Source organism: Vanessa cardui, chromosome 10, assembly GCF_905220365.1.
Source record: "Vanessa cardui chromosome 10, ilVanCard2.1, whole genome shotgun sequence".
Lineage (NCBI taxonomy): Eukaryota > Metazoa > Arthropoda > Insecta > Lepidoptera > Nymphalidae > Vanessa > Vanessa cardui.
Window position 1 is genome coordinate 8564845 of NC_061132.1, and position 24461 is coordinate 8589305.

Consider the following 24461-nt stretch of genomic DNA (forward strand, 5'->3'; position numbering starts at 1 on the left):
AGTAATATTTTATTACTTGTAACAATAAATTAACTTGTAAAAATATTATCATTAAATTTGAGATGAACTGTTTTGAAACTGATGTGACTTTTATAAAATTAAATGACTCCGTTTTAATTATTAATCATTCGTTCCTATTACCAATCACATGCTAAAAGCTTAACTGTATCCGGCTTTATCCGTATGCCTCGTGGTAACCCTAAGTTCAGTGGAGATCAACTCTTAATCAAGTGTTTTCGAGATACCTATATCTCTGTTTGTCACTTAAATTTTGATGGTAGTTTATTCAAAATACTTACGTGGTTTGGTATAATGTATACTGTGTTGACATGACATGATATGACGTCGTTCAGAAGAATTTATAAACTTAAAATAATTAATCTTATTATTGACCATTACGCTTCGATTCTTAAATCTGTCTTTGATTTAATGGTGTCTTGCATTTTTTTTATTTGGAATGGTTCTTCAATAATTGTGCTCCAAATAACACCAAAATTGTCAAGTGCTTGTTGTTACTCTGCTTTCTAACAGACATCTGGATCAATTAATATGTTTTTCGAAGCGTGTACATCCTCATGTTCCGGTGAATCAAGTCGTGTCGGATTTACCGTCCCATTGGTTGAACTGAGTGACAGAATAGAGAGTCCTTCGTATTTGTGCAGACGCTTGAGCACTGCAATATGTCCTGTGTATAGTTGGTCTCATGAGATAGATCGCTGTGTCCAAAATTGATCATGGTATCACATCACTTGCGAATGTACAGCCGACGTATACTCGATCGAGATCTAGCATCATTAAAAACTGTTGTAAAATCAATAACGGGTGTCTCTTCGGTTATTTCCTATATTCTATGCAAAATGATCTCCAAATACACTCAGAATCCTCTGAAGAACTCGAAGACTGTATTTATTTATTAGACAGATACCTCTCGAGCGTAAATCAAAGTAGTTTATCTTATGGTCTTAGAGATAAATGTATGAACACATATTATTTCCTCGATTTTCAGCTTCAGACGCTGAGGTGAGCGACATGATTGAACAACTAAACCGAATCAAAAAACAAATCCCAATCAAATATTTTTTCATAACAAATCGAATGATGGGAGCTTCGATTGGATTTCAGAATGTCCATTTCCTATTCATTTCACGGCTTACTTGTCGAAAAAAAAAGAAACAAAACGTGAAGCAATGCTGAACGATATTACAAAAATATCATATTTGTACGTTACGACCTTATAGGTCGCCAGGATTTTTTTTTTATTAATAAATAAATAAAAAAAATTATCAAATAAAAATTAGAGATAAGTAAAATAATAAACAAATCAGTTAGTAATTAATAAGGTTTTACGTAAAAATAAGTTGTCTGAAAGAATAATAGTAATGAAGCCACAAAGTGACACCATTTAAACCTGGCTACAATTATAGCAGCCTAATTTATGCATGTCGTGTTAAAATATCATATATTTAAACTGATAAATAAAATAATCGTAAAATTATAAATTATTAGTTCATAATACAGATACAGATAAAAGATGTATGTAAAGCCAGTGTGTGCCACGTCTTTTACGAATATGACTAGCTCGAAACTAGCTCCTGCGAAGATCTACTGATGTTCAGTATTAAGATTAAAAATATAAAATGCCAAAATGTATTGAGTTAAATTTAAAAAACCTTTGGCAATTGAGAGCCGTGGTTCTTGTTAAAAATGAAATAATACACATACAACCGTAACTTAATCATAAAATAAAAAATAAATAATATGTAATCACACTATTATAAACAATTGTTTGAATAATATAATAATAATGCACAAAATTGTCACAATGTTAGCTGTTACTTTATGCTTCAAAATATACTAAAGATACACCAGAATTTAATATTTGACTTTTAACCTTGGTGAAGGGCGAACCCCTTTAACGCCTTCCTCAATATGCTATTCCATTTCCATACTGTTTAATGACAACTTTAAGGTATTTCAATATTTATATACTTGTGTCGATACTTTACAAGTTATTCCGAAGATACTTTGTTTTAATTATTTCGTTAATGATGGTAATTATAACAAAGAGCGGTCGCCGTTAATAGACGGACATATTATGTGTGAAGTGCGAGTGGCATGCGACAAGTGATAGATTGTATTTCGCGTCTTTAGAAAATGTAGAAAGAGCGCCATTTTTTTAAAGTAAATATATACCGAAAAGTTTTAATAATTTGCCCATGTCAGCCCTAGATTACGTGTATATAATAAACAAGAATGATGCTTCTCCGACTTATGTATATATACATATATATATTACACTAGCTGTGCCCGCGACCTTGTACGCGTTTGTATTTAACAAAAAAAAAAAAACATTAGTGAAGTCTATAGATAAGCCGGAAAAGTCAGTCAGACAGACAGACAAAAATTGTAAAAATGTTATTTTGGTATATGTACCGTGTATACATACATATGCATTGAGTAGAAAGAGCTATTTTAATATTACAAACAGAAACTCCAACTTTATTATATGTATAGATTTATACAGTTTTGTATATTACGAGGATTAATAAAAAAAGTAAAATTTAGAGGAGGACACTTTATGGTTTTTTCTAACGATTTTTTATGGTCATGATCGGTGTCAACCTAAAACATAATGTAAGTTACACGTATATTTTAATATTGACTTTAAACTGCAACTAAGTTAATATTACGAATTATTCTTTATATCGGCTCCTAATAAGTTGTCTTTTTTGTATTTTAATAATTTTTATTGTATTAGTTTAACTCATAATGCCGAGATGGCCCAGTGGTTAGAAGGCGTGCATCTTAAATCTTAATCGATGATTGCGGGTTCAAACCCAGGCCCGCCACCGCACCACCGCTGAATATTCATGTGCTTAATTTGTCTTTATAATTCATCTCGAACTCAGCGGTGAAGGAAAACATCGCGAGGAAACCTGTATGTGTCAAATTTCATAGAAATTCTGCCATGCTATTTTCGTGTGCTGGTATATATGAGACATAGACACATATTTTGAATTCAGTAGAAGATATCATATCTAATTTAAATATGGAATGTCTAATTACGCCAATAAAAAGATTTCATATTGACATAAAACTAGATGTAGTCCAAAGATGTTGCACTATTTTAGTTTCAAAAGGTACTAAGGAATAAGAATAAGGAATTAATTTGAAAAAACTGACGAAGGTTTTCTTACTCCGATTGTACATAGGCTACATAGCCTTAACACCTGACGAATAAATTCTAGAAGGCGAAGCCGCGGGCGTTTACTACTTTATGTTTTATTAATAAAAACAATTTCCCGCACACGGCACGTATGTATTTATGATATGAAGAAAGGATATATAATTTAAAGTAACCGCATAGTTGCAATTGCTCTTTACCCCGAGCAGGTGCAACGCCATGTGCTCTCAGACCGGTTGCTAATAGATGGTCAATAGCAAAGGCATTATATATTTGCATTTAAAATCTATCTATATCTATACATATAATAAAATTAGAGTGTCTGTTTGTAATATTATAATAACCCTTTACTCGTATATATGGTACACGGTACATATACCAAAATAATATTTTTTACAATTTTTGTCTGTCTGTTCTGGCTAATCTGTTGGAACGGCTGGACCGATTTTGATGAAACTTTCATTGGAAGATAACTGATATAATAGGGAGCAACGTAGGCTACAATATTTCTTTTTTTGTTAAATTCAAACGCGTATAAGGTCTCGGGCACAGCTAGTAAGTAGTAAATAGATATTGTATGTACATGAGTACTTTAAATTATTTAATGCGCGAATGCTGCAAATTTGAGTCTACTTGCCTGCATTAGTATGGGGATCCATTGCAGTGTATATTTTGTTTATTATTGTATGACAGAAAGATACAAACGATATTATGTTTGTCGATAGATTAACTTCAATTAACCATCAAATATTTTATCGATAACGGTCGAACCGTTCAGTCACGCACGGAGTTCGGTTACATACAAACGTATAGATTTATATTTAAAAAATATAAATACATAACACGATTGGAATGCGATTATAACAAAAAAAAAAAAAAAAAACAAACGTAATTTTAAATTTGGAAAACTTGTTTCAATATGTTCCGTGAAACATGATTGAGTGTGGAAGTGCATTTATAGCTATACGAGGTAAAGTGAAACGTTGGAAGTAAAATTCAACGCTATTACTACAAATTGATCAAGAACGGCCTGTGAATGACTATATTGCGCATTTATAGTTCCATTGATTGATTTTTTTACATTAGTGTAACTTCATACAATCCTAATAATTATGTGTATATGTTTTACATTACCAATGCTTATGTATCTAAGTATTTCGTAAAAAGCAATTATATGCTTTATGTATGCATATAATTCTTCTGTGGATGTTAAATGTAATAATGTTTTCATAGATAGCTGCACCGATTTTGATGACCGTTGTAGTTTTGTTGAAAGGTCTAAAGTAGTTCCCCGGGTGTTTTAGATTGTTAACTGGCATTGCTTTTGGCGTCAAGATTATTTTTAATAATAAATAAGTAAAATAAAAAAATTAAAACTGTCAGTTAGTAAATAATAGAGTATGGTTGAAAGTTTTGAAGATGATTACTTAAACATCAGTTGTCTTTGTGTAATCTTTTAATATTCACATTAAATACACTTTAGATAAAAAATAATGAAGCCACAGAAGTGGGCCATTTAAACCTGGGTACCATTTAACAGCTAAATTTATGCTTATCGTGTTAAAAGTAAATTAACTACCAATCAGCGATGGCGTAGCTTGATGTAGGTTTAGTTTACGAGTGAGACAATTTCTTTTCTTTAGCTAGCAGGTATATTTGTTGATGGTACTAAGTAACTTTGTTATTTAGCCAGAGCTTTGTGCTGGCTCCTCGGAATGGGAGCCACTCACTCATCATTAAGAAGTCTGATTCTTCTGACTTGGAGTGCCCTCAAGCTATTTACCATTCAGCTGAATATTCGCTCGTCTGATTTTCCAAAATAACAAAACGATGAGAGCAATGACCTTATTAAGTCATCCAATCATATATTATTATAATTTACAATTAACTTGCCATATAAACGACTTTTCAATTGTCACGGTTAATGAGACATAAGTTGCACGGTAAAAAAGTCTAGAAACTGGGTCGTCCGCTGAGTGTCCTTAAAGTCCAAAAGGGCGTAAAGAAGTAGCAAATAACAGAATGTTTCGCATCAGACTCTGGTTATTTCACCTCATAAACAAGTAAAGGATTATGTATACTCGCTTAAATCTCATTAATTAAATTCACTTCAGCCCTTGTTTCATTGTACTCTGTCGGATCTGTGTTACTTAAAAGACAATTGTATAAAATGTGTTGCTATACAAACTATATAATACTGAATATCATTTAATACGTACATAAAACTACATTGTATTATTATACTATCGATACTAAATTTACTATAGATTTTTCTTGTTTCTTTACCATATTGTACAGGTATTATATACAAAAACCTTCCATTCGAAAATAATCGCTTAAAAATCCGTTGCGTAATTTTAAAGATCTAAGCATACGTAGGGATATATATGTTAGGATTACATACTAGTTGCCTGTCCAGTACAACCTACAGTATCAGAGATTTCATAATATCATAGTAGTAATTCGTTAATATATACATATATATTGTACTTATATAGTATTGTCTATATTACGTAAAAGCCTAATAAAAATGATCTCCGTTGAAACTGAAATAAGTATATGTTGAACTCTTTATCACAATATACGTAGGTAAAGTAACGTGATTGGTTGAAATTTTCGTTATTACGTGTGAAAATTCTACTGACGGATAATAAAAGATTTCATCTTGCGGTAAATTATAAGTCGGTTGCGGGGATCGGCTCGGAAGTGTTGATGAAAACTTTGTATACGTCTCACCTCGAAGACCGACAGAGCGCTACTAACGCGAGCGCTCGCAGCAAACCGTATGGACGCTTGAAACTAAAATATGTATAAACATTAATACTATAAACTAGCTTCATATTATGTTTATTTGAATGAAGATTTATAACAACAACAACAACAGCCTATAAATTCTCACTGCTGGGCTAAAGGCCTCCTCTCCTTTGAGGAGAAGGTTTGGAACATATTCCACCACGCCGTTCCAATGCGGGTTGGTGGAATACACATGTGGCAGAATTTTTATGAAATTTGTCACATGCAGGTTTCCTCACGATGTTTTCCTTCACCGCTGAGCACGAGATGAATTATAAAGACAAATTAAGCACCCAAGTTTGAACTCGTAATCATCGGTTAAGATGCACGCGTTCTAACCACTGGGCCATCTCGATGAAGATTTATAAAGGAAGAGTAATATATCAGCAAATTTTAATTATTTTTTTCTTTGTTTACAGGGTACCAACCAGCAACTTCACGGTGAACGATGTGCGCATGTGCGTCGGCTCTCGGCGCCTTCTCGACGTTATGGATGTAAACACACAGAAAAACATTGAGATGACTATGAAGGTACTGGACGATTTCAAACAAAATCGTATTTTTTAAAATTTTTAATACCCTTAAAAATATACAAACTTCTTTGTAAGCATTGCGGTTTAATATATTTTATTAAAAAAATAATTCAATTGCGTTAATTTTGACTTAAAGCCACATAGTAAAAATACGCGAAAGTGTTCATACAAACGAACAGTCTGGACTCTTTCAGCTCTTCTTCAATTTAAAAATACGTTAAATTGCAATCATATTATTTTATATTAGATAACAATCTAACGAGACAGATTATAGTATAACGAATTTTGTAATCTTACGGTGACTTATATATTATTTATACAAACACCACGTCCACTAGGGACGCTCACGGCGGCTGAGCTCGTGTTTCAGGGGTTCCTCGTCAGGCGTTAGGTATAAAAAACTAACCAGCCTGCCTGCACAAAAATGTTGTATGTTTTTTTTTGGGTTCAGGCTTCCTTCCCACCTAATTTTCATCACAGAAAACGTATCAGACAGGGTTATTTTCGCATTTATAATATCAGTATATATTACATATATAATTCACTCAATAAATATTCAAACCATAATAAATAAATATGAGACAACATCACATACATTACTCTGATCCCATTGTAAGTAGCTGAAGCACTTGTGTTATGGAAATCAGAAGTAACGACGGTACCACAAACACCCAGACCCAAGACAACATAGAAAACTAATGGTAATCTACATTGACTCGGCCAGTAATCGAACCCGGGACCTCAGAGTGGCGTACCCATGAAAACCGGTGTACATACCACTCGACCATGAAAGTCGTCGTATAATAATGAATCTCATATTCTATAATGTATTTCAAGATTGTTTTTGTTAATGTTATAGGATTGGCAACGGTACTACGACGACGCCAACAAAGAGAGGCTGTTGAATGTGATCTCACTGGAGTTCTCCCACACTCGCCTCGAGAACTACGTGCAGGCGCCTCGCATCGTGCGCCTCATCGACTGGGTGGACACCGTTTGGCCTCGCCATCTGAAAGACCAACAGGTAAACCGTTAACTCAATGATAAGACGTTTTATAACAAGTATTTCAAATAAAGAATATTTTGTCACAGTACTTCTTAATTGACCCGGATTGTATATTTATTTATTAGTATTTATTAGTATAACTATAACTTGTTGATAAGATATTGACATTGCTAATATAAATTGGTGAATATGAGAAGCAGAAGATTGTAATATATAGTCTGTTCTAACCATTACGAGACAAAAACCAAATAAAGAGCATTGAAATCGAAATTGAGGCGATCTCATTGGTTGAGATCTGATGATATTCTCTATGTATTCAGGGAAAGTTGCGTTTTGTACGTTGACAAAATTGTTATGAGTAGTTAAGTAGTATAAATACAATTACTATGAGTTCCTCATTAATTAAGATACCTATTCACCAGTAGTACAGGAGTTGTTAGTAGTGCACAATATAGCTGAACTGAGAAAATCATGCGGAATACTTAAATCTAAGTTTTGTTTTTTATAGTTCAGTCTTCAATTGGAAGAGTCTAAATATATTTTTTTTGACATATATTTTTTTTGTCTACATATGTATTTATTGTCCATATTTTTGACTCTTGAAATATGTGGGAAACTTAAAAGCCAGTGATGATGATTTATGTATATTATTTTCTCTTTCCAGACTGAATCTACCAATGCTTTAGACGACATGATGTATCCGAAGGTGCAAAAGTACTGTCTTATGTCAGTAAAGGGTTGCTACACTGATTTCCACATTGACTTTGGTGGCACATCTGTTTGGTACCATATTCTCAGAGGTAATTTAAATCACCTTGTTTCTATAATCTATATATGTATATATATAATTTATAAGCTCTTAAAAGTGATAAATAATATCTGTACAAGCAATTGCACATTTAATTTAATACAATATCTTTCAGGTGCAAAAGTTTTCTGGCTCATTCCGCCGACTGAAAAGAATCTTCAACTCTACGAGAAATGGGTTCTCTCTGGCAAACAATCTGACGTTTTCTTTGGAGATACAGTTGAGAAATGCATTAGAGTTCATGTAAGTATTTATTTCCAAGCTGATTGCTCATTAATAAAACTTATATATTAAATGTTTGAACATCTAAGATAGGGTCAATAGTTGAATTTAAGAAGGAAGTTTATTAGTAACTAGTAGAGCGAAAGCGTCGAGATGGCCCAGTGGTAAGAACGCGCGCATCTTAACCGATGAATACGGGTTCAAAACCAGGCAAGCACCGCTGATTCATGTGCTTAATTTGTCTTTATAATTCATCTCGTGCTCAGCGGTGAAGGAAAACATCGTGAAGAAACCTGTATGTGACAAATTTCATAGAAATTCTGCCACATGTGTATTCCACCAACCCGCATTGGAACAGCGTGGTGGAATATGTTCCAAACCTTCTCCTCAAAGGGAGAGGAGGCCTTTAGCCCAGCAGTGGGAATTTACAGGCTGTTGTTGTTGTAGAGCGAAAGCAAGTGATTATTACTTTTTGTTTCCACAGCTGCAAGCTGGTTACACATTTTTCATCCCAACCGGTTGGATCCACGCTGTGTACACGCCGAGCGACTCTCTCGTCTTCGGCGGTAATTTCCTGCACCAGTTTGGGATAGAGAAGCAACTCAAAATTGCTCAAGTTGAAGATGTTACTAAGGTAATTTAAAATATATATGTCATGACTATTTATAGACACTGGAATAAAATAATTACTATTTTACCTAATATATCAATTTTTTAAAACATTTTTGTAACGTTTAACTATTCACTAGTTAAACGTTGTAAAAATACAATTCAGTAAACGGGTTGTCCATTAATCACGTGATCTTTTTTTAGCATTTTTTAACCCCCCCCTCTCACCCGTTGGTGATACGTAGTGAGGTTTAAGACCACACCCCCTCCCCCTTCTCAACATCACATGTATTTTTAGTACCTACAACGAATCTTAAAATTTTCTGAATATTATCTTAATTTAAATACAGGTATAAACTATAATCTTATTTTATTCTGAAATTAAGGACTACATTTGTTTAAAAATCGCGCATTAGACGAAAAAATAAACACACGAGATATCTTACTACACCCCCCCACCCCCTTGTGTTATTTTCGTGATTTTTATCAAAACCAACCCCCCCCCCCTTTCAAGACAACCCCAAAGATAAACGCTTAATTTAAACAATGGCAGGTGCCTCAGAAGTTCCGCTACCCGTTCTTCACGGAGATGCTGTGGTACGTGCTGGACCGCTACGTGAGCGCGCTGCTGGGCCGCTCGCACCTGGCGGCCGAGGGCCACGCGCTGCCCGCGCCGCCGCCCACGCCCAAAGATCACGTGCACCTCACGCAGAACGAACTGCACGGACTTAAGGTACCCTAATCTACCCTATCTTCAAAGGATACTCTTAGAATTCATTAAGTTTTTTTGAATTAATTCAAGAACGTTCGAAGTAACGTAATGTATTTTAAATTGAGTTTAAATGAGACGGTGAGGTAATCAAAACGTGATACCAATACTGGGAAAACAAAAACAGGTGATAGCTATAACGCTTAAATTAATAGTAAGAAAAGAATAACAGTGTTTAAATATATTTATTTGTTCACCTAGCACAAAGTATCGTGATAAACTAAAAATTTTATCAAAAAGAAAAACCGACTTCAAACAAAACACTATTTTAAAACAAATAAAAAAGTACTAAAAAGTAATAAAAATAATTGCATATTTAACATATTTTTGAGAGTCCTCCTAGGTAAATGAAAAATTTTAGACTACTTAAAAGTCGATTTACGATTATATAACGTAGTTATAGTTATATTTGGAGCCGGTGTATATTATTTATTTTGTATATGATATGTATGTATATGTTTTATTTTTATTTAGATTTGTGTGAGTATATCCATATATTGTTTTAAATTGTTATTTATTTATTAAACACCGCCTTCTTTTGCTTTTCTGATTAGCCTAAAGGTTGACTGGCAGAGAATGCCTCAAGGCATTAAGTCCGCCTTTTGTCCCATATATATATATGTTTATATACATGGTGTTTAATAATATATTCATATATTAAAATAAAGTTTTCAAATTATAAGATTATGATGGTATATTAATAAACAAAAGATCAAATCAAAGACCACAATGGCGTGCACTTGGAAACGCCTATGTCCAGCAGTGGACAAAAAAAGGCTGTTGATGAATGATGATTAATAATTATTTTTATATATATTTTCAGGCAATAGTTGTGTATCTGCACCAGCTGCCCGCAGCTCGCAAGTCAGTGCCGGAACTGCTAACCGATCCCATTGCGCTCGTTCGCGACGTGCGGACGCTGGTGGAACAGCACAGGCACGACAAACAAAACTTGGCAGTCACCGGTGTGCCCGTGCTGAAAGGTAAGATATATACAATATAATTTATTTATTTATTTCAATTTTATTTAAAGAATAAAGGTTGTTACATGAAATCCTTAAAAGCAAATGTTACATTATATTCTATATATTGTTTATACAATATGCTAAAAATTTTGACATAATTGAAAACTAATATTTTATATGAGTCAACTGCTTATCCTAAGTGGGTTATTATAATAACCTGTATAAGGATAAAACAATATATATGGTTATATTATGACGACCTCCATGGTCGAGTGGTGTACACCGGTTTTCATGGGTACGCCACTCCGAGGTCCCGGGTTCAATTCCCGGCCGAGTCGATGTAGATTACCATTAGTTTTCTACGTTGTCTTGGGTCTGGGTGTTTGTGGTACCGTCGTTACTTCTGATTTCCATAACACAAGTGCTTCAGCTACTTACATTGGGATCAGAGTAATGTATGTGATGTTGTCTCATATGTCTCATATATATATTTATCAAAATAATTACAATATAACCTTATATAAAACTTAACCATAACGGTTTAATTCTTCAAAATTCAAAATGTTATATATACTAGGATTAACATGATATTGTAAATCTTCAGGGCCTGAGGAGTCAGTGACGGGCGAGCGGCGTCAGTCGAGCGGGCGCGGCGGGCGCGGCGGGCACCGCGGCGGGCCGGCCCGCCCGCGCCCCGACCACGCCAACAGCGCGCCCCGGCGCAGGCGCACGAGGTATTATACAACAACAATAACAGCCTGTAAATTCCCACTGCTGGGCTAAAGGCCTCCTCTCCCTTTGAGGAGGTTTGGAACATATTCCACCACGCTGTTCCAATGCGGGTTGGTGGAATACACATGTGGCAGAACTTCTATGAATTTTGTCACATGCAGGTTTCTTCACGATGTTTTCCGTCGAGCACGAGATGAATTATAAAGACAAATTAAGCACATGAATCAGCGTTGCTTGCCTGGGTTTGAACCCGCAATCATCAGTTAAGATGCACGCGTTCTAACCACTGGGCCATCTCGACTCCATTGTACGACGTGGTGGTTTATTTAATACCGTACTATTAATTATGTATATTTACCGTATAAATCTATTTATTGTAGTCTATTATTGTTTTCTTATACAAATTTCTAGCAGCTTACATCTTAACAGAAGCCCGGTTAGATAATTAAATGAAATTAGTTATATTCCAATTTCAGGTGCAAGAAGTGTGAAGCTTGTCAGCGTACGGACTGCGGCGACTGTGTGTTCTGTCATGACATGGTCAAGTTCGGTGGACTCGGTCGTGCCAAACAGACGTGCATCATGCGACAGTGTCTGCAGGTTAGCTTTTTTTTATATACATAGTGTAAACTCGTTATAACGAAACTCAAGGGACTGAGCATTTTTCGTCGTCATAGAGAATTATCGTTATATGGAGTGAACAAAAAAAACAACCAAATCGATCGAATCGAAATTTAAATAGATAAAATATGCTTATAAATTGTTGTTGACACGTATAGTCCGGGTAAACTTTGTGTGGCTTTTTTTGACATGTGGTGGAATCGTCTTGACTAAACAACAAGAAAAAATTCTACCAACTCAGCGACAATTGGTGGTGATTCGGTTTCCGTCCACTTGATCATCTTCTTCATCTTAATAAAAAAATATGGATTGTATTAGCAGCGAAAAATGCTAACTTAACTTTTTTAACTCTATGTTTCGAAGATTAGATATGATTGGGTGAGCAGGATAATAAATAGTTACTGTCTAAAATTATGAACACATTTCTTCGTAATGGAGGATGGCTGTATCGCTATAAAGAGTGTATCAATATGTTTGTTTTAATGGAAACCAACCTAGTCGTCCTCACTTCTACTTTATAGAGAGTTTATCGTTATAATGGATAACGTTATAAAGAGTTTACACTGTATATATTCATGTGGTGGAATAAAGATTTTGGTGTTATTTACAGATGTGTCCATAACTTGCTTTCAGTGGTTTCCATTTCATTAACTTTCTGCCATATTCTCGTCAGTAAAATATAGGTATATCTTTAACATACATGATTTTTATCTTGAAAATATAATTGCATTCGAAATTAATATACTTTTCTCTACTTGTTTCTAATGATACTTTTTTTTTGTTTTTAGCCCATGTTGCCCGTTACCGCATCTTGTGCAGTTTGTCATCTCGACGGCTGGATGCAGACACCCGTCGCGCCACAGGCTAAGGGTAACTCGGGTAAAATGATGGTCTTTTAAAAATATCATTGTTGATTTTATTTATTAGTATAAGCTAAATTCACGTGAGATACATATTCTTCTCAAACCAATAATCAAAGCATATTCTTCAAAATACACATTTGCATTTTTAATATGTTCTGTTATTAGTTTTCTCATTGCGTAAATATTTATTCATAACGCTAATATTCTTCCAGGTCGGAACGGTCCGTCATCGCTCCGTGAGTGCTCAGTGTGCTACAGTATCGTGCACCCAGCTTGCGTGCCTCCCGGTGGGCAGATCAACGAGGATCTGCCCAATTCATGGGAATGCCCAACGTGTACAACAATGGGCCTTAACCATGACTATAAGGTTAGTGTTCTAATATGCCATCTTATTACCATTTGACAAACGGCAAGTAGACCCTTCATATTCTCCAATAAGCCGCATAGTAGATCTAATTGTATTTATACTGTCCGTAATTGCTTCTGTGTCTGAAATGCTGAAATGAGCGATAGAAATTTTATATAAAGGTATTAGTATGCCGCCAGATGGTAATATCAATTGACTGTTGAATTGATCAATAACAATTTAAATACAATATTTATTTTTTATATTTATGGATGTTACAGTTTTAAGTATACGATTATTTTATATGTATATTTTATTGTGTACTTAAGTACGTATTTGTGGAAAGTATATTATATACATTTGTTTTTTTCAGCCGCGACACTTCCGTGCGCGTCAGAAGTCGTCAGACCTTCGTCGGATGAGCGTGGGTTCGGATGCGTGTCAATTGAGCCAATACAACAACAAAGTGAGTGCAATAAACAAACAAAATAAAAATAAGGTTCACTCTTATATTTAAAAAAAATTTATGATGTTAAAACAAGTTTGAATTAAAGTGTTAATATTGTAGATCTCCAAAGATCTTTAACGAAATAAAATTTAATTACTTGCAGAATAAGTTACCGGCGCCTCCACCGATGATCACTGTTAAGTCAGAAGTCGGTTCAGACACTGAGAGCAAACCTGAAGGTGTTGATAGCATAAAGACAGAAGACGGTAAGTCTAAGAAACTGTATTTAAATTATTTTGTTGTTTTGTTTTAGTGCAATATGTTTTCTGAATTCATAAATATCTAGGAGAGAATTATTAACGTTCAATACAGAAGATAAAGTGGGAAAGTTAAATTAAAGTAATGTAGTTAACTAGCGACCCATCCCGGCTTCGTACGGGTCTAATGCTGATACTAAATATTTTTTCTTGTTTCTTTACTATATTGTCCATGTATTACATCTATTAAAAGAAACCGTATCAAAATCCGTTGCGTCATTTTAAAAATCTAAGCATACATAAGGACGGATAGCGTTTAGCGACTTTATTTTTATAATATGTGATAATAATTTGTAATGTTATGAACAGAAATAAAAAATGAGGAGGAACGGAACGTTGAAGGGGGTACCGTTGGTGAGGGAGAACGCGAGGGCGAGTGGGAGCCCGTCGCCAAGAAAAGGAGGCCCAGCGACGAGGACGAGGCGCCTAAGAAACAAGCGCTACGGGCGCACCTCGCACTGCAACTCACACATCACTCAGCTAAGGTCAGCGGCGTAGATAAATTGATTGAATTGAATTATTTACTTGTTTTAAGATTGTATGTTGACGTTCGAGATTTGAAATTTCTAGAGACTTAGTATAAAACATTTAATGATGATACAATAGTCTCAACAACAGCCTGTAAATTCCCACTGCTGGGCTAAAGGCCTCCTCTCCCTTTGAGGAGAAGGTTTGGAACATATTCCATACACATGTGGCAGAATTTCTATGAAATTTGTCACATGCAACTTTCCTCACGATGTTTTCCTTCACCGCTGAGTACGAGATGAATTATAAAGACAAATTAAGCACATGAATCAGCATTGCTTGCCTGGGTTTGAACCCGAAATCATCGGTTAAGATGCACGCGTTTAAACCACTGGGCCATCTTTTCTTTTTTTTTTATGTTATAGGTTGACGGGCGAACATATGGGCCACCTGATGGTAAGTGGTCACCATCACACATAGACAATGACGCTGTAAGAAATATTAACTATTCCTTACATCGTCAATGTGCCACCAACCTTGGGAACTAAGATGCTATGTCCCTTGTGCCTGTAGTTACACTGGCTCACTCACCCTTCAAACCGGAACACAACAATACTGAGTACTGTTGTTTGGCGGTAGAATAACTGATGAGTGGGTGGTACCTACCCAGACGGGCTTGCACAAAGCCCTACCACCAAGTAATAAATCTCGACTTACTGGGCCTATAAAATAGTCTATATCTTTTAAAATAAAATTATTAGATTTACTAATAAACCCTTGATACGTCGCTTAAAAAGTAAGACAAGTATATATCACGCAGTGAGATATCTAAAAAATTCTTCGTAAACTCGGATGACTCGTGTTCTCTCTAATATTCCGTTTACAATTTACTAACTATTTTCTAGGAGTAAAATGTATGTGCGACGCATTAAACATAATTAATTGTTAACACACTATAAGATAAAGTTAAATATGCAAACTAATCGAATATCTTGAAATAAAAATAATATGTTAATGTGGAAGAAGTAAAACATCTTTGTATATATGAGAAGATAAGGGCTAAGTACAAGTAGCATATATTTATAGTATATGTTTTTGTAAAGGTGATTTATTAATTTCAGGCATTAAAGAAGCCTCTATATCCAGTACGACCGGCTCCGTTGCAGTTTACATCCTCAAGCGGCTCGCCGTGGCTAGATCGTGAAGCAATGCTGTGCGTGTTTGCTAAATTGACGCCCCACGAGCTTGCCACTTGCGCGCTTGTTTGCAAAGCATGGGCTGAGTACTCGGTAAGTTCTACAGAATTTTGTTCATACCAAAAATATAAAATCCCCTAATATAAGTTCTCTTAATGAAGAAATTTGTGTTCAATAATTTACTAAGTTTAATTACCGTTTTTTGTCAACGGTTAATTAAACTTTGCACTCAGTTCAGTTGTCAAATAATTAGGAATAATGACTCATTTGTTACAATATTATTTATTATTTAATGTTAGCATGATTTTAACTTTAAATTACTTCAAAATTATGCTAAATTCTTTGTTTTGTTGATTGATAAATAATGTTAATTAATGTTGACAATTTAAAAGTACTTCAAATTGCTCACAATATTTTGGCGAATGGCCCATATCTAGCCTATATCTCACAATAACTTTAATGGAGAGGTCTGGAATTTGTCGACAACCTGCAGACATTGTCATATGTCACCATATATTATTAACTAAAAACCTATATTATTGTTAGACAGGAAATACATATATTAGTATAAGTTGAACGAAAACTGCATTCATAAATTCTGTCCAATGTTTTTGCAGATGGATCCGTCATTATGGCGCAGTATGTCGTTCGTGCAAGTGCGCGTGTCGGCCGCGCAGCTGGCGGGCATCGCGCGTCGGCAGCCCCTCAGTCTGGGCCTTGAATGGTGCCATCTAGCGAGGCGGCAACTTGCTTGGTATGTTAATAATATTTATATAAAAATTATATAATATTCGGAACATCTGTGTTCAGTGTTTCTTATGTAACTACAACATCTTGACCTTTAAGAATAAGCTAAGAACTCTACAAGAGTGAGAAAGTTTTTTTTTTTTTTTGAGAGGGAAAGTTACCAGTGCGCGCTAGTTCTAAGCCGAATATAAAAAAAATGCTTCATTATAAGACATGTTCCACATTTAAATTTGGTATTAGGCCAATTCAAAGTAATTTCGTTTTGCTGTCAAAAAATATTCAATAGTAGTCCTGAGTTTGGAAATTGATTCTGTTTACGTTTCCGTGTTTCGTAAAACACGTAAAACCTTTGACTTAGCGCTGAGCCTCACCTCTGCTGTAGTTTTTTACTGATTATATCAATGAACTGTTTATGTACATACTTATATATTACAAGCTGGCTAGTCTACCTTGAAAAAGATCGTACTAGCCGGAATCAGGTAGAAATTATAATTTTTCTTTATAAATATGTTTTCTTTTACTCTCCAGGTTACTAGCGCGTCTTCCAGCGCTTCGATCTCTTTCCCTGGCCGGTTCACCAGCGGAAGCCGCACTGGCTCTTCGATCAAGTTCATGTCCGCCACTCACTGCATTGGACTTGTCTTTCGCGAGGTGTTTGGATGATGCCAAATTGCGGGGAATCCTCGCTCCTCCAGAGAATTCGAGACCGGGTGGTGGAGCCAGATCAGGCACTGAACCGTCGAGGCTTGCGGCTCTAGCCGTACTACGTCTACCTGGAACGGACATTACAGATGTCGCTATGTTATACATAGTTCAGGTCAGTAGTACCAATATTTGCTTCATTTTTTTATATAAAGTACTGTTCGGTATATAGGCAGGTTAAAGAAAACTTCCTTGGTTTTGCTAAATACTTTTATCTGAAGATACAAGTGTTACTAAGACAAGAAATCGTAGCGGAATTATATTCAAATTTGAAATGTAAAGGAAGTAACTTATGTACATAGATAAAAAAGGATTACAAATTTGTGTAGAATATCGTAATATGTAACTACAGGCACTAGGGTCATAACAACTTAGTTCCCAAGGTTGATGGCACATTGACGATGTAAGGAACAGTTAATATTTCTTACAGCGTCATTGTCTATGGGTGATGGTGACCACTTACCATCAGGTGGCCCATCTGCTCGTCCACCAACCTATACCATAAAAAAAAAAGAAAAAAAAATGTCGTGGTTAACATAGACAAAATGTCATATAAAATAAATGTAGTGCAGGTCCACACGTATATAGGCGCCAACAAGTACTAATATATTGTTAATTATTAAAGAATATGACGTCTGCATCTACTTCTTTACAAGTCATCCAAGGGTCAAGTGAAGTCTAAGGGCGCCCTGCTGCGTTAAATCTACACTAATATTATAAAGAGGAAAACTTTGTTTGTTTGGTTGTAATGAATAGGCTCAAAAACTACTGGACCGATTTTAAAAATTCTTGCACCATTCGAAAGCTAAATTAATCCAGCATAACATAGGCTAAATTTTATTTTGAAAAAAAAAATAGGGTTCCGTAAGATATTTTGGGTTTTTCGGACAAAAAAGGAAAAAATCTACAAAAAAAGTTGATTTTTTGCGTATGATGCCTAAACTATAAAAGATAGAACTATAAAATGTTCTAACTCCGGTCCTTAGAGGGCATAATGTCCTCCGACCCTAAGAACCACATCAGATTCGTGGCTGATGTTGGTCTGGCTGAGATGTTGTGATCACGAATTTGAGGTTTATCACAATAGATCCAAGCGTCGGTTGCAGTAGTTCTTCAAATGTGACCGTGCCTCAGCAGTAGGGATATTAGAAGACTGATTATGAACCGTTGGAGCAGAGTGGAGACCGCGTCTCGGCAAACGTAGTGTAGGACGTCCCCAGGCACGGTGGAGTGACGATATACGCAAGACGGCTGGCAGGAGCTGGATGCGAGTAGCCGGAGAAAGACCACAGTGGCGTGCACTGGGAGAGGCCTATGTCCAGCAGTGGACAAAGGACAAAGGATGATGATGATGATGATGATGATGATGATGATGATGATGATGGTGGTGGTGGTGATGGTGGTGGTGGTGATGATGATGGTGATGATGATGATGATGATGATATGAACCGTTATGAACCGAAGCCGCGTGCGACCGCTAGTTAAATAATAATATCAACGTTTCGTCTTCAGGCTTTGCCGAAGCTGTGCGAGTTGGACGCGTCGTCGTGCGCGCGGCTGACGGACGCGGGCGCGGCGCAGCTGGCGCACCACGGCCTGCAGCGTCTGTCGCTCGCCGGCTGCCGTTTGCTCACCGAGGCCGCGCTCGACCACCTCGCCAGGTGTCCCAACCTCGTCAGGTAACCTACGTCACTTTACTCTTAACTTTGATTTTGAGAACATCCGTATCGATGAAACAGTTTTGTTAACTATATTATGATATAATGTTGTCTTAAATTTTCGCGATTATAACACATTTAAATAAAACTATAGTCTGTTCGCGTTAAGAATGCAGTGATTTGTCATTCTTTACCGGCCTGACTCCGCCCCCTTTGACCAATCAAATCTTTTCAAATTACAAAGTCAAGTTCACATTTAATTAATTATTAACTGATATTTTTATTTTTATAATTTAAATTTTGTTTATTTATATATTTATATTTAATTTATTCAAGCTGTACACGTAATAAGTAATGTAACCTATAGCTACAAGATGACGTTATGTCAAAATATGTAAATTTCTACATCGCGATGGCAAGATTAGCAAACGATTTTATATAGTGTTAAGAATTTTGTTGATTAATATAGACCGCGTCGTGTAAAAAGAACGCTGGAAGAAAGCGGAGGGGGTGTGCTTGCGCATAGGTACAATCGAGCAACAAAGTACTAGGCATATTGTTTATTTTTGAAGGAGAGGTTTGAGAGGCACGCCGAAAAATTTACTGGACAGAATATAATTAAATATAAATAAAAACGTGTTTGATTAAAGATAGAATATTTAATCTAATTACAAAATTAAAGGTGTGGTAGATAATCCTTTTTCGATTTCAATGTCTGTTATTGGTTTTTTATACAGTTCTTTTATTTTTGCCGCTAGTTAGAAGGACAGTAAGAAATTCCGAATCTTTTGAACCTTTTAAAATTTAGATTCGAACCACCGACCACCATTTTACAGATTGTTATAAATTATTATCAACTGCATTAATATCAGCCTCTCTCTTCATAAAAAAATTTACGTCATAAATATTATTTCTTTCTTTCCTATGTAAAACCATTTCGTAATAAAAACTTTTTTGCGTGATGGTATTTTGGGAACAAACGTAACGTGGACACGGCGTGGATAGCAAAGGGCGACTGACGAACCAATAGCGCACCGGCAAGCATGCGGCGCTTGACCCGCCGCACCTCATACCACCAAATAGACCGATAAATAGTCTAGTGCGCAGGTTGACTGCTAGCGTTCTTTTTACGTGACGCGAGCTATACCCCGATTCGATTTTTTATTTTAATGTGTATTTTTTAAATTAATTATTTTTTTAAATTAATAATCTTTAAAACAAATATAATTTGTTGGAATTTTAACACAAATATGCATATCCTGCTGTTAAAAAAGATTTGATTGGTCAGGGGGCGGAGTGAAGCCGGTAAAGAATGACAACTCACTGCATTCTTAACGCGAACAAACTATAGTTATAACGGATTTTAATCGCGTATATTAATTATTCTGGTCGTGGTCATTTTGGTTTTGGTCGTGGTCACGGGTAACGCTGTAAAGTGCTCGAAACGTCGGGATGTCCAAAACAATTAATATACGCGATTAAAATCCGTTGTAACTAGTTTTATTTAAATATATTATGATATATCAATGAGATTGCAATCGGGAATTGTTAAAAAAAGGTCGCAATAATTCTTTGTTGTTTCTAAAAGTTGTTAAATTAATTTTAATTTGATTATGAAAATATTTTTTATTATATGATTTTTATACTGGATTATTACTAATATTTTATAAATATAATTTATAGATTGGATCTACGACACGTACCTCTCGTGTCAACGCAAGCAGTAATCAAGTTCGCCGCTAAATCAAAACATAACTTACACGTTAAGGATGTCAAGTTAGTGGAGCTAAGGAACACCTGATGCGAGGCGGAGTCCGCCGCACCGGCGGAGGAAGAAGTATTGAGTGAACCGCAAGAAAATGAGTGAACGAAAAGTGATATAGGATAGTGATGTGTTGGTGGCATAGCAAAGTCAGCCTAACGCTAACCATTCAATATATTTGCAGTATAAAATACAACTTTGAGTTTACTGTTTTGTATCTCATAGAAATATATACTAAGATATTACCCATAGAGGTTAGTAAAGTTATTAGTTTTAACATTTCTCTATATGTATCTTATTTCATCAAGAAATTTTATCACATTGACAATTTGCCAAAAAGAAACGTAATCGCTGTAAGGTAACATTTTATATATTTTATGTCATTTACATTTCGCACATATCAAGTTATGTCTATGCTGTCAACATATTTTGTGAAATGTAAAGACAGAAAAAGACTTGTTCGATTGATGTTAAGTGTTGGAAGTGATAATTTAAAGTAATATAGTTTATATAGGTCCCGGAAACTATGATTCAGTCTTGTAAATAGTAAATAGCGATATACTATCTGAGAGGTCTATCAATTTTCTTCCAATATTATTATATCACCTTGATTAATGTAAGCACCTCAAGGGCATAGCTAGTGTTAGGTTTTTCTTCCTATTTCATACTAATTTCATACTGATATCTAGTATATTTATATGTGTATCAACGATGGATTATGTTTTCCAAGTTTTGTACATCCCATAAGTTAATAGCTATGCCTATATGCAACCAATCATACGAAACCAAATAGTAGATATAATAAATGGACAGCTGCATGCATTCTTTTATTTAATTTAAAATGAAGAACTATAAACTATGTTTTTATTTTAATGACTAAAACAATACTGGTTATTATCACTCTATTCGAAATTACCATAAGATAAAATGAATTGTCTCTTGTTAATTTTTAGCGGATTTCAAGCATAGACACAAAATAAACGTAGCAAAATGTATGTGTACCATACAAATTATTTTGCTGTGTTTGTTTTTCTCTTGAGTGAGGTTACGATGGCAGGTACACATTTCATTAGCATTTGTTTGTGGAAGGAAGGAAATTGACTTTAGTATTTCATTTGTATAACCATACAAATTTTTCTTTGTATTTACAAACAGCTAATTTTTGTTTCGTTTAAGTTATCATTGAGTTATTTTCTATGTTTAAGTGATTCATTTAAAAAAAATATCAGTATGACTCTTTATGTATTTCAGACGTAAATACATAAACCATGAAAGCCTTGTCTTAAATGGTTACATCTCAATCTAAATGACATATTGAAAGTTAAAAATTATAATTTTATTGCATGCTGTTGCATTGGTATATATTTTATTGTTATTTTTATGTACCCTCATTGAAAAGGTGTCAATTTAATACATTATATATATTATTTTCAATTATTTGATTTTTTTTTGTGTAAAAATGAGACAAGTAATAGCAAATTGCACGTTTGAATCTTTGGCCCAATTTTAGTTTGAATTCGTTACGATTGTTTTAGTTTCCTAGTATCGCATAAAGATATAATAACGCCTTATTAGTAAATGTTGTATATGAATATATAGTATAATAGTATATGTTTTTTATTATACATAATATTTCTTTCCATAGTCAAATTAATGTTGACCGATATAGAGGAATTTCTCTATTAATATTCATAATACAACATTTGTCAGTAAGGCCGTCGTATTAAATAACATTGAAAAATTTAACTGCAAAGGCTATTTTTAAAATGATTAGATTTTGCCCGCAGCTAAAAGAATAGCTTTATTTTATTCTCATATTCTTAAAGTGAATGTGTAAATCATCTAGACTTGGGTCATAGGAGTTTTTGTTGACATTGAAATATCAATACTTAGGAACTGGCGTTAAAATAATTATACATGTGTAAATATAAAAAAAATATTTATTACTGCACTTACAAACACGAAGCATATATTTTAGTTTCATGACAATTTAAAATTGCTTGTATTCTTTTTAGTTCTAGTCGCTTATTAGATTTAGGTCGTTGTTATAAATAGCTCTAATAGTGACCAATGTTTGTGGTTTTATTTCAAAACATTTGAGGCTATGGAAATCGTTTGTTGAAAACCATCGTAAATTTATATTATGAATAAATAAAAATATTATCGAAAATGTAATACATCCGACGAATTTATAACAGAAATTGTGTAAATTTGTAATTAAATTTAAAAATCAAATATAAATTTTAATGTATTGTAAATAGTTATTATTATTTCATATCATCAGACCCGTTAATAGTTGAATTATGAAAATTAACTCATGGTCTATTATAAATTTTTCGTTGTGAAAAAAAGGTGAAATACATCAATGAATAATGATAGTCTATAAGTTAACCGACTCTGGTCACAGTATGCGAGGTCGGAGGGCCGCCTATAGTATTAGTTTAGTAAAAGTATCCTTTTCGACTTTGATTATAATTAGTATTAATGTACACAAAAAGTAAACGTGATTTATCTTAATAGTAAATTTAAAAACAGGGAAAGTATTTGTTTAAATGTTTTAAATTTCAATATCTTTAATGCTATGAAAAAAAAAATGCCACGTCTATTTTTTATGTACATTATTCCAAGTGTCACTTGGTAAATTATAGGCTCTATGGATAAATGACTAGATTTAAGCATCGTGTGCCTCTGTGTATAAACCATTAGAAAAAACATAAAATAAATGTATAATAAATAAATATTATTATCATTAATCACAAAAAGTTGCTTTTTGAAATCAAATAAACGATAAAGTTGATGATTTCATAAAATTAATACTTATCAAATGTAACATAGATATTATATAGTTTTTTAAGAGTGGACTTTAAGAAGAAAGACTTTGTTTTGTATTGGCTAGGCCCGCAGGCTGGCAACACTGCGCAGAGATGGTGATATTACGACTAGGTCTAGCTCTATGATAAACGATGTTATGTGAATTTGATGGTTTAAGAATCGTAACATTGTATCATTGGTTACCATAAGCACTTATAGTATTTGAAATAAATATTTACATTGAAGTTTACTGTTATTATTTATCCCATTTTTAAAGAATACCAATAGAGAATATATAAGTGTAAGTAACCTATAAGGTTTTTAAATTCAGCGATTATAGTTATTTAAAGTTGATAACCTCATTAGTCTAATATCTAGTTAAATATAAGTCCGCAAGTCCAGGGTTCTCGGAGCTGAGATGGCCCAGTGGTTAGAACGCATGAATCTTAACCGATGATTTCGGGTTTAAACCCAGACATGCACCACTATATATAAATTCTTAATTTGTGTTTATAATTCATTTCGTGCTCAGCAGTTAAGGAAAACATCTTGAGGAAACCTGCATGTGTCTCTGCCACATGTGCATTCCACTAACCCGCATTGGTATAGCATGGTTGAATATGTTCCAGACCCTCTCCGTAATGGAAGAGGATTACTTGTCTCAGCAGTGGGAAATGTACTTTAATTTTACATTCAGTCCTGGGTTCAAACCTCAGGTTAGGTCGGCAAAAAATGTTTATGTTTTTCAATAACCGTCCAGTGTCTGGAAGTTGGAAGTGTGTTGAAAGCCGTTGGTTCTGAGGATGAAACTATCCGGTCGTGTTGGATTTGCCGTTCCCTTTGGGTTGTTAAAGTGAAGGATTATAAAGTGCTCCTGTGTTTGAGCACACTTTGATCACTT

The 24461-nt window shown here is 34.6% G+C and overlaps 1 protein-coding gene across 2 annotated transcripts in view; it reads left to right on the forward strand.

Moving 5' to 3' along the window:
* The window catches only part of LOC124532738 (jmjC domain-containing histone demethylation protein 1), a 35625-nt gene extending 11820 nt beyond the window's left edge, over positions 1–23805 (forward strand). Inside the window, exons 3-21 of one of the 2 annotated variants that reach the window (XM_047107787.1) lie at positions 6397–6508; positions 7370–7534; positions 8181–8316; positions 8440–8567; positions 9031–9180; positions 9709–9888; positions 10748–10907; positions 11494–11623; positions 12098–12221; positions 13031–13121; positions 13318–13472; positions 13825–13917; positions 14063–14165; positions 14526–14701; positions 15806–15973; positions 16498–16634; positions 17156–17444; positions 18842–19008; positions 20671–23805. In XM_047107787.1, coding sequence (XP_046963743.1) covers positions 6397–6508; positions 7370–7534; positions 8181–8316; positions 8440–8567; positions 9031–9180; positions 9709–9888; positions 10748–10907; positions 11494–11623; positions 12098–12221; positions 13031–13121; positions 13318–13472; positions 13825–13917; positions 14063–14165; positions 14526–14701; positions 15806–15973; positions 16498–16634; positions 17156–17444; positions 18842–19008; positions 20671–20788 — 2782 coding nt within the window. In that variant the 3' untranslated portion in view covers positions 20789–23805. The remainder of the gene's footprint in view (positions 1–6396; positions 6509–7369; positions 7535–8180; positions 8317–8439; positions 8568–9030; positions 9181–9708; positions 9889–10747; positions 10908–11493; positions 11624–12097; positions 12222–13030; positions 13122–13317; positions 13473–13824; positions 13918–14062; positions 14166–14525; positions 14702–15805; positions 15974–16497; positions 16635–17155; positions 17445–18841; positions 19009–20670) is intronic. The other variant, XM_047107788.1, reaches the window with a different exon arrangement.
* Positions 23806–24461: the final 656 nt, after the last annotated feature.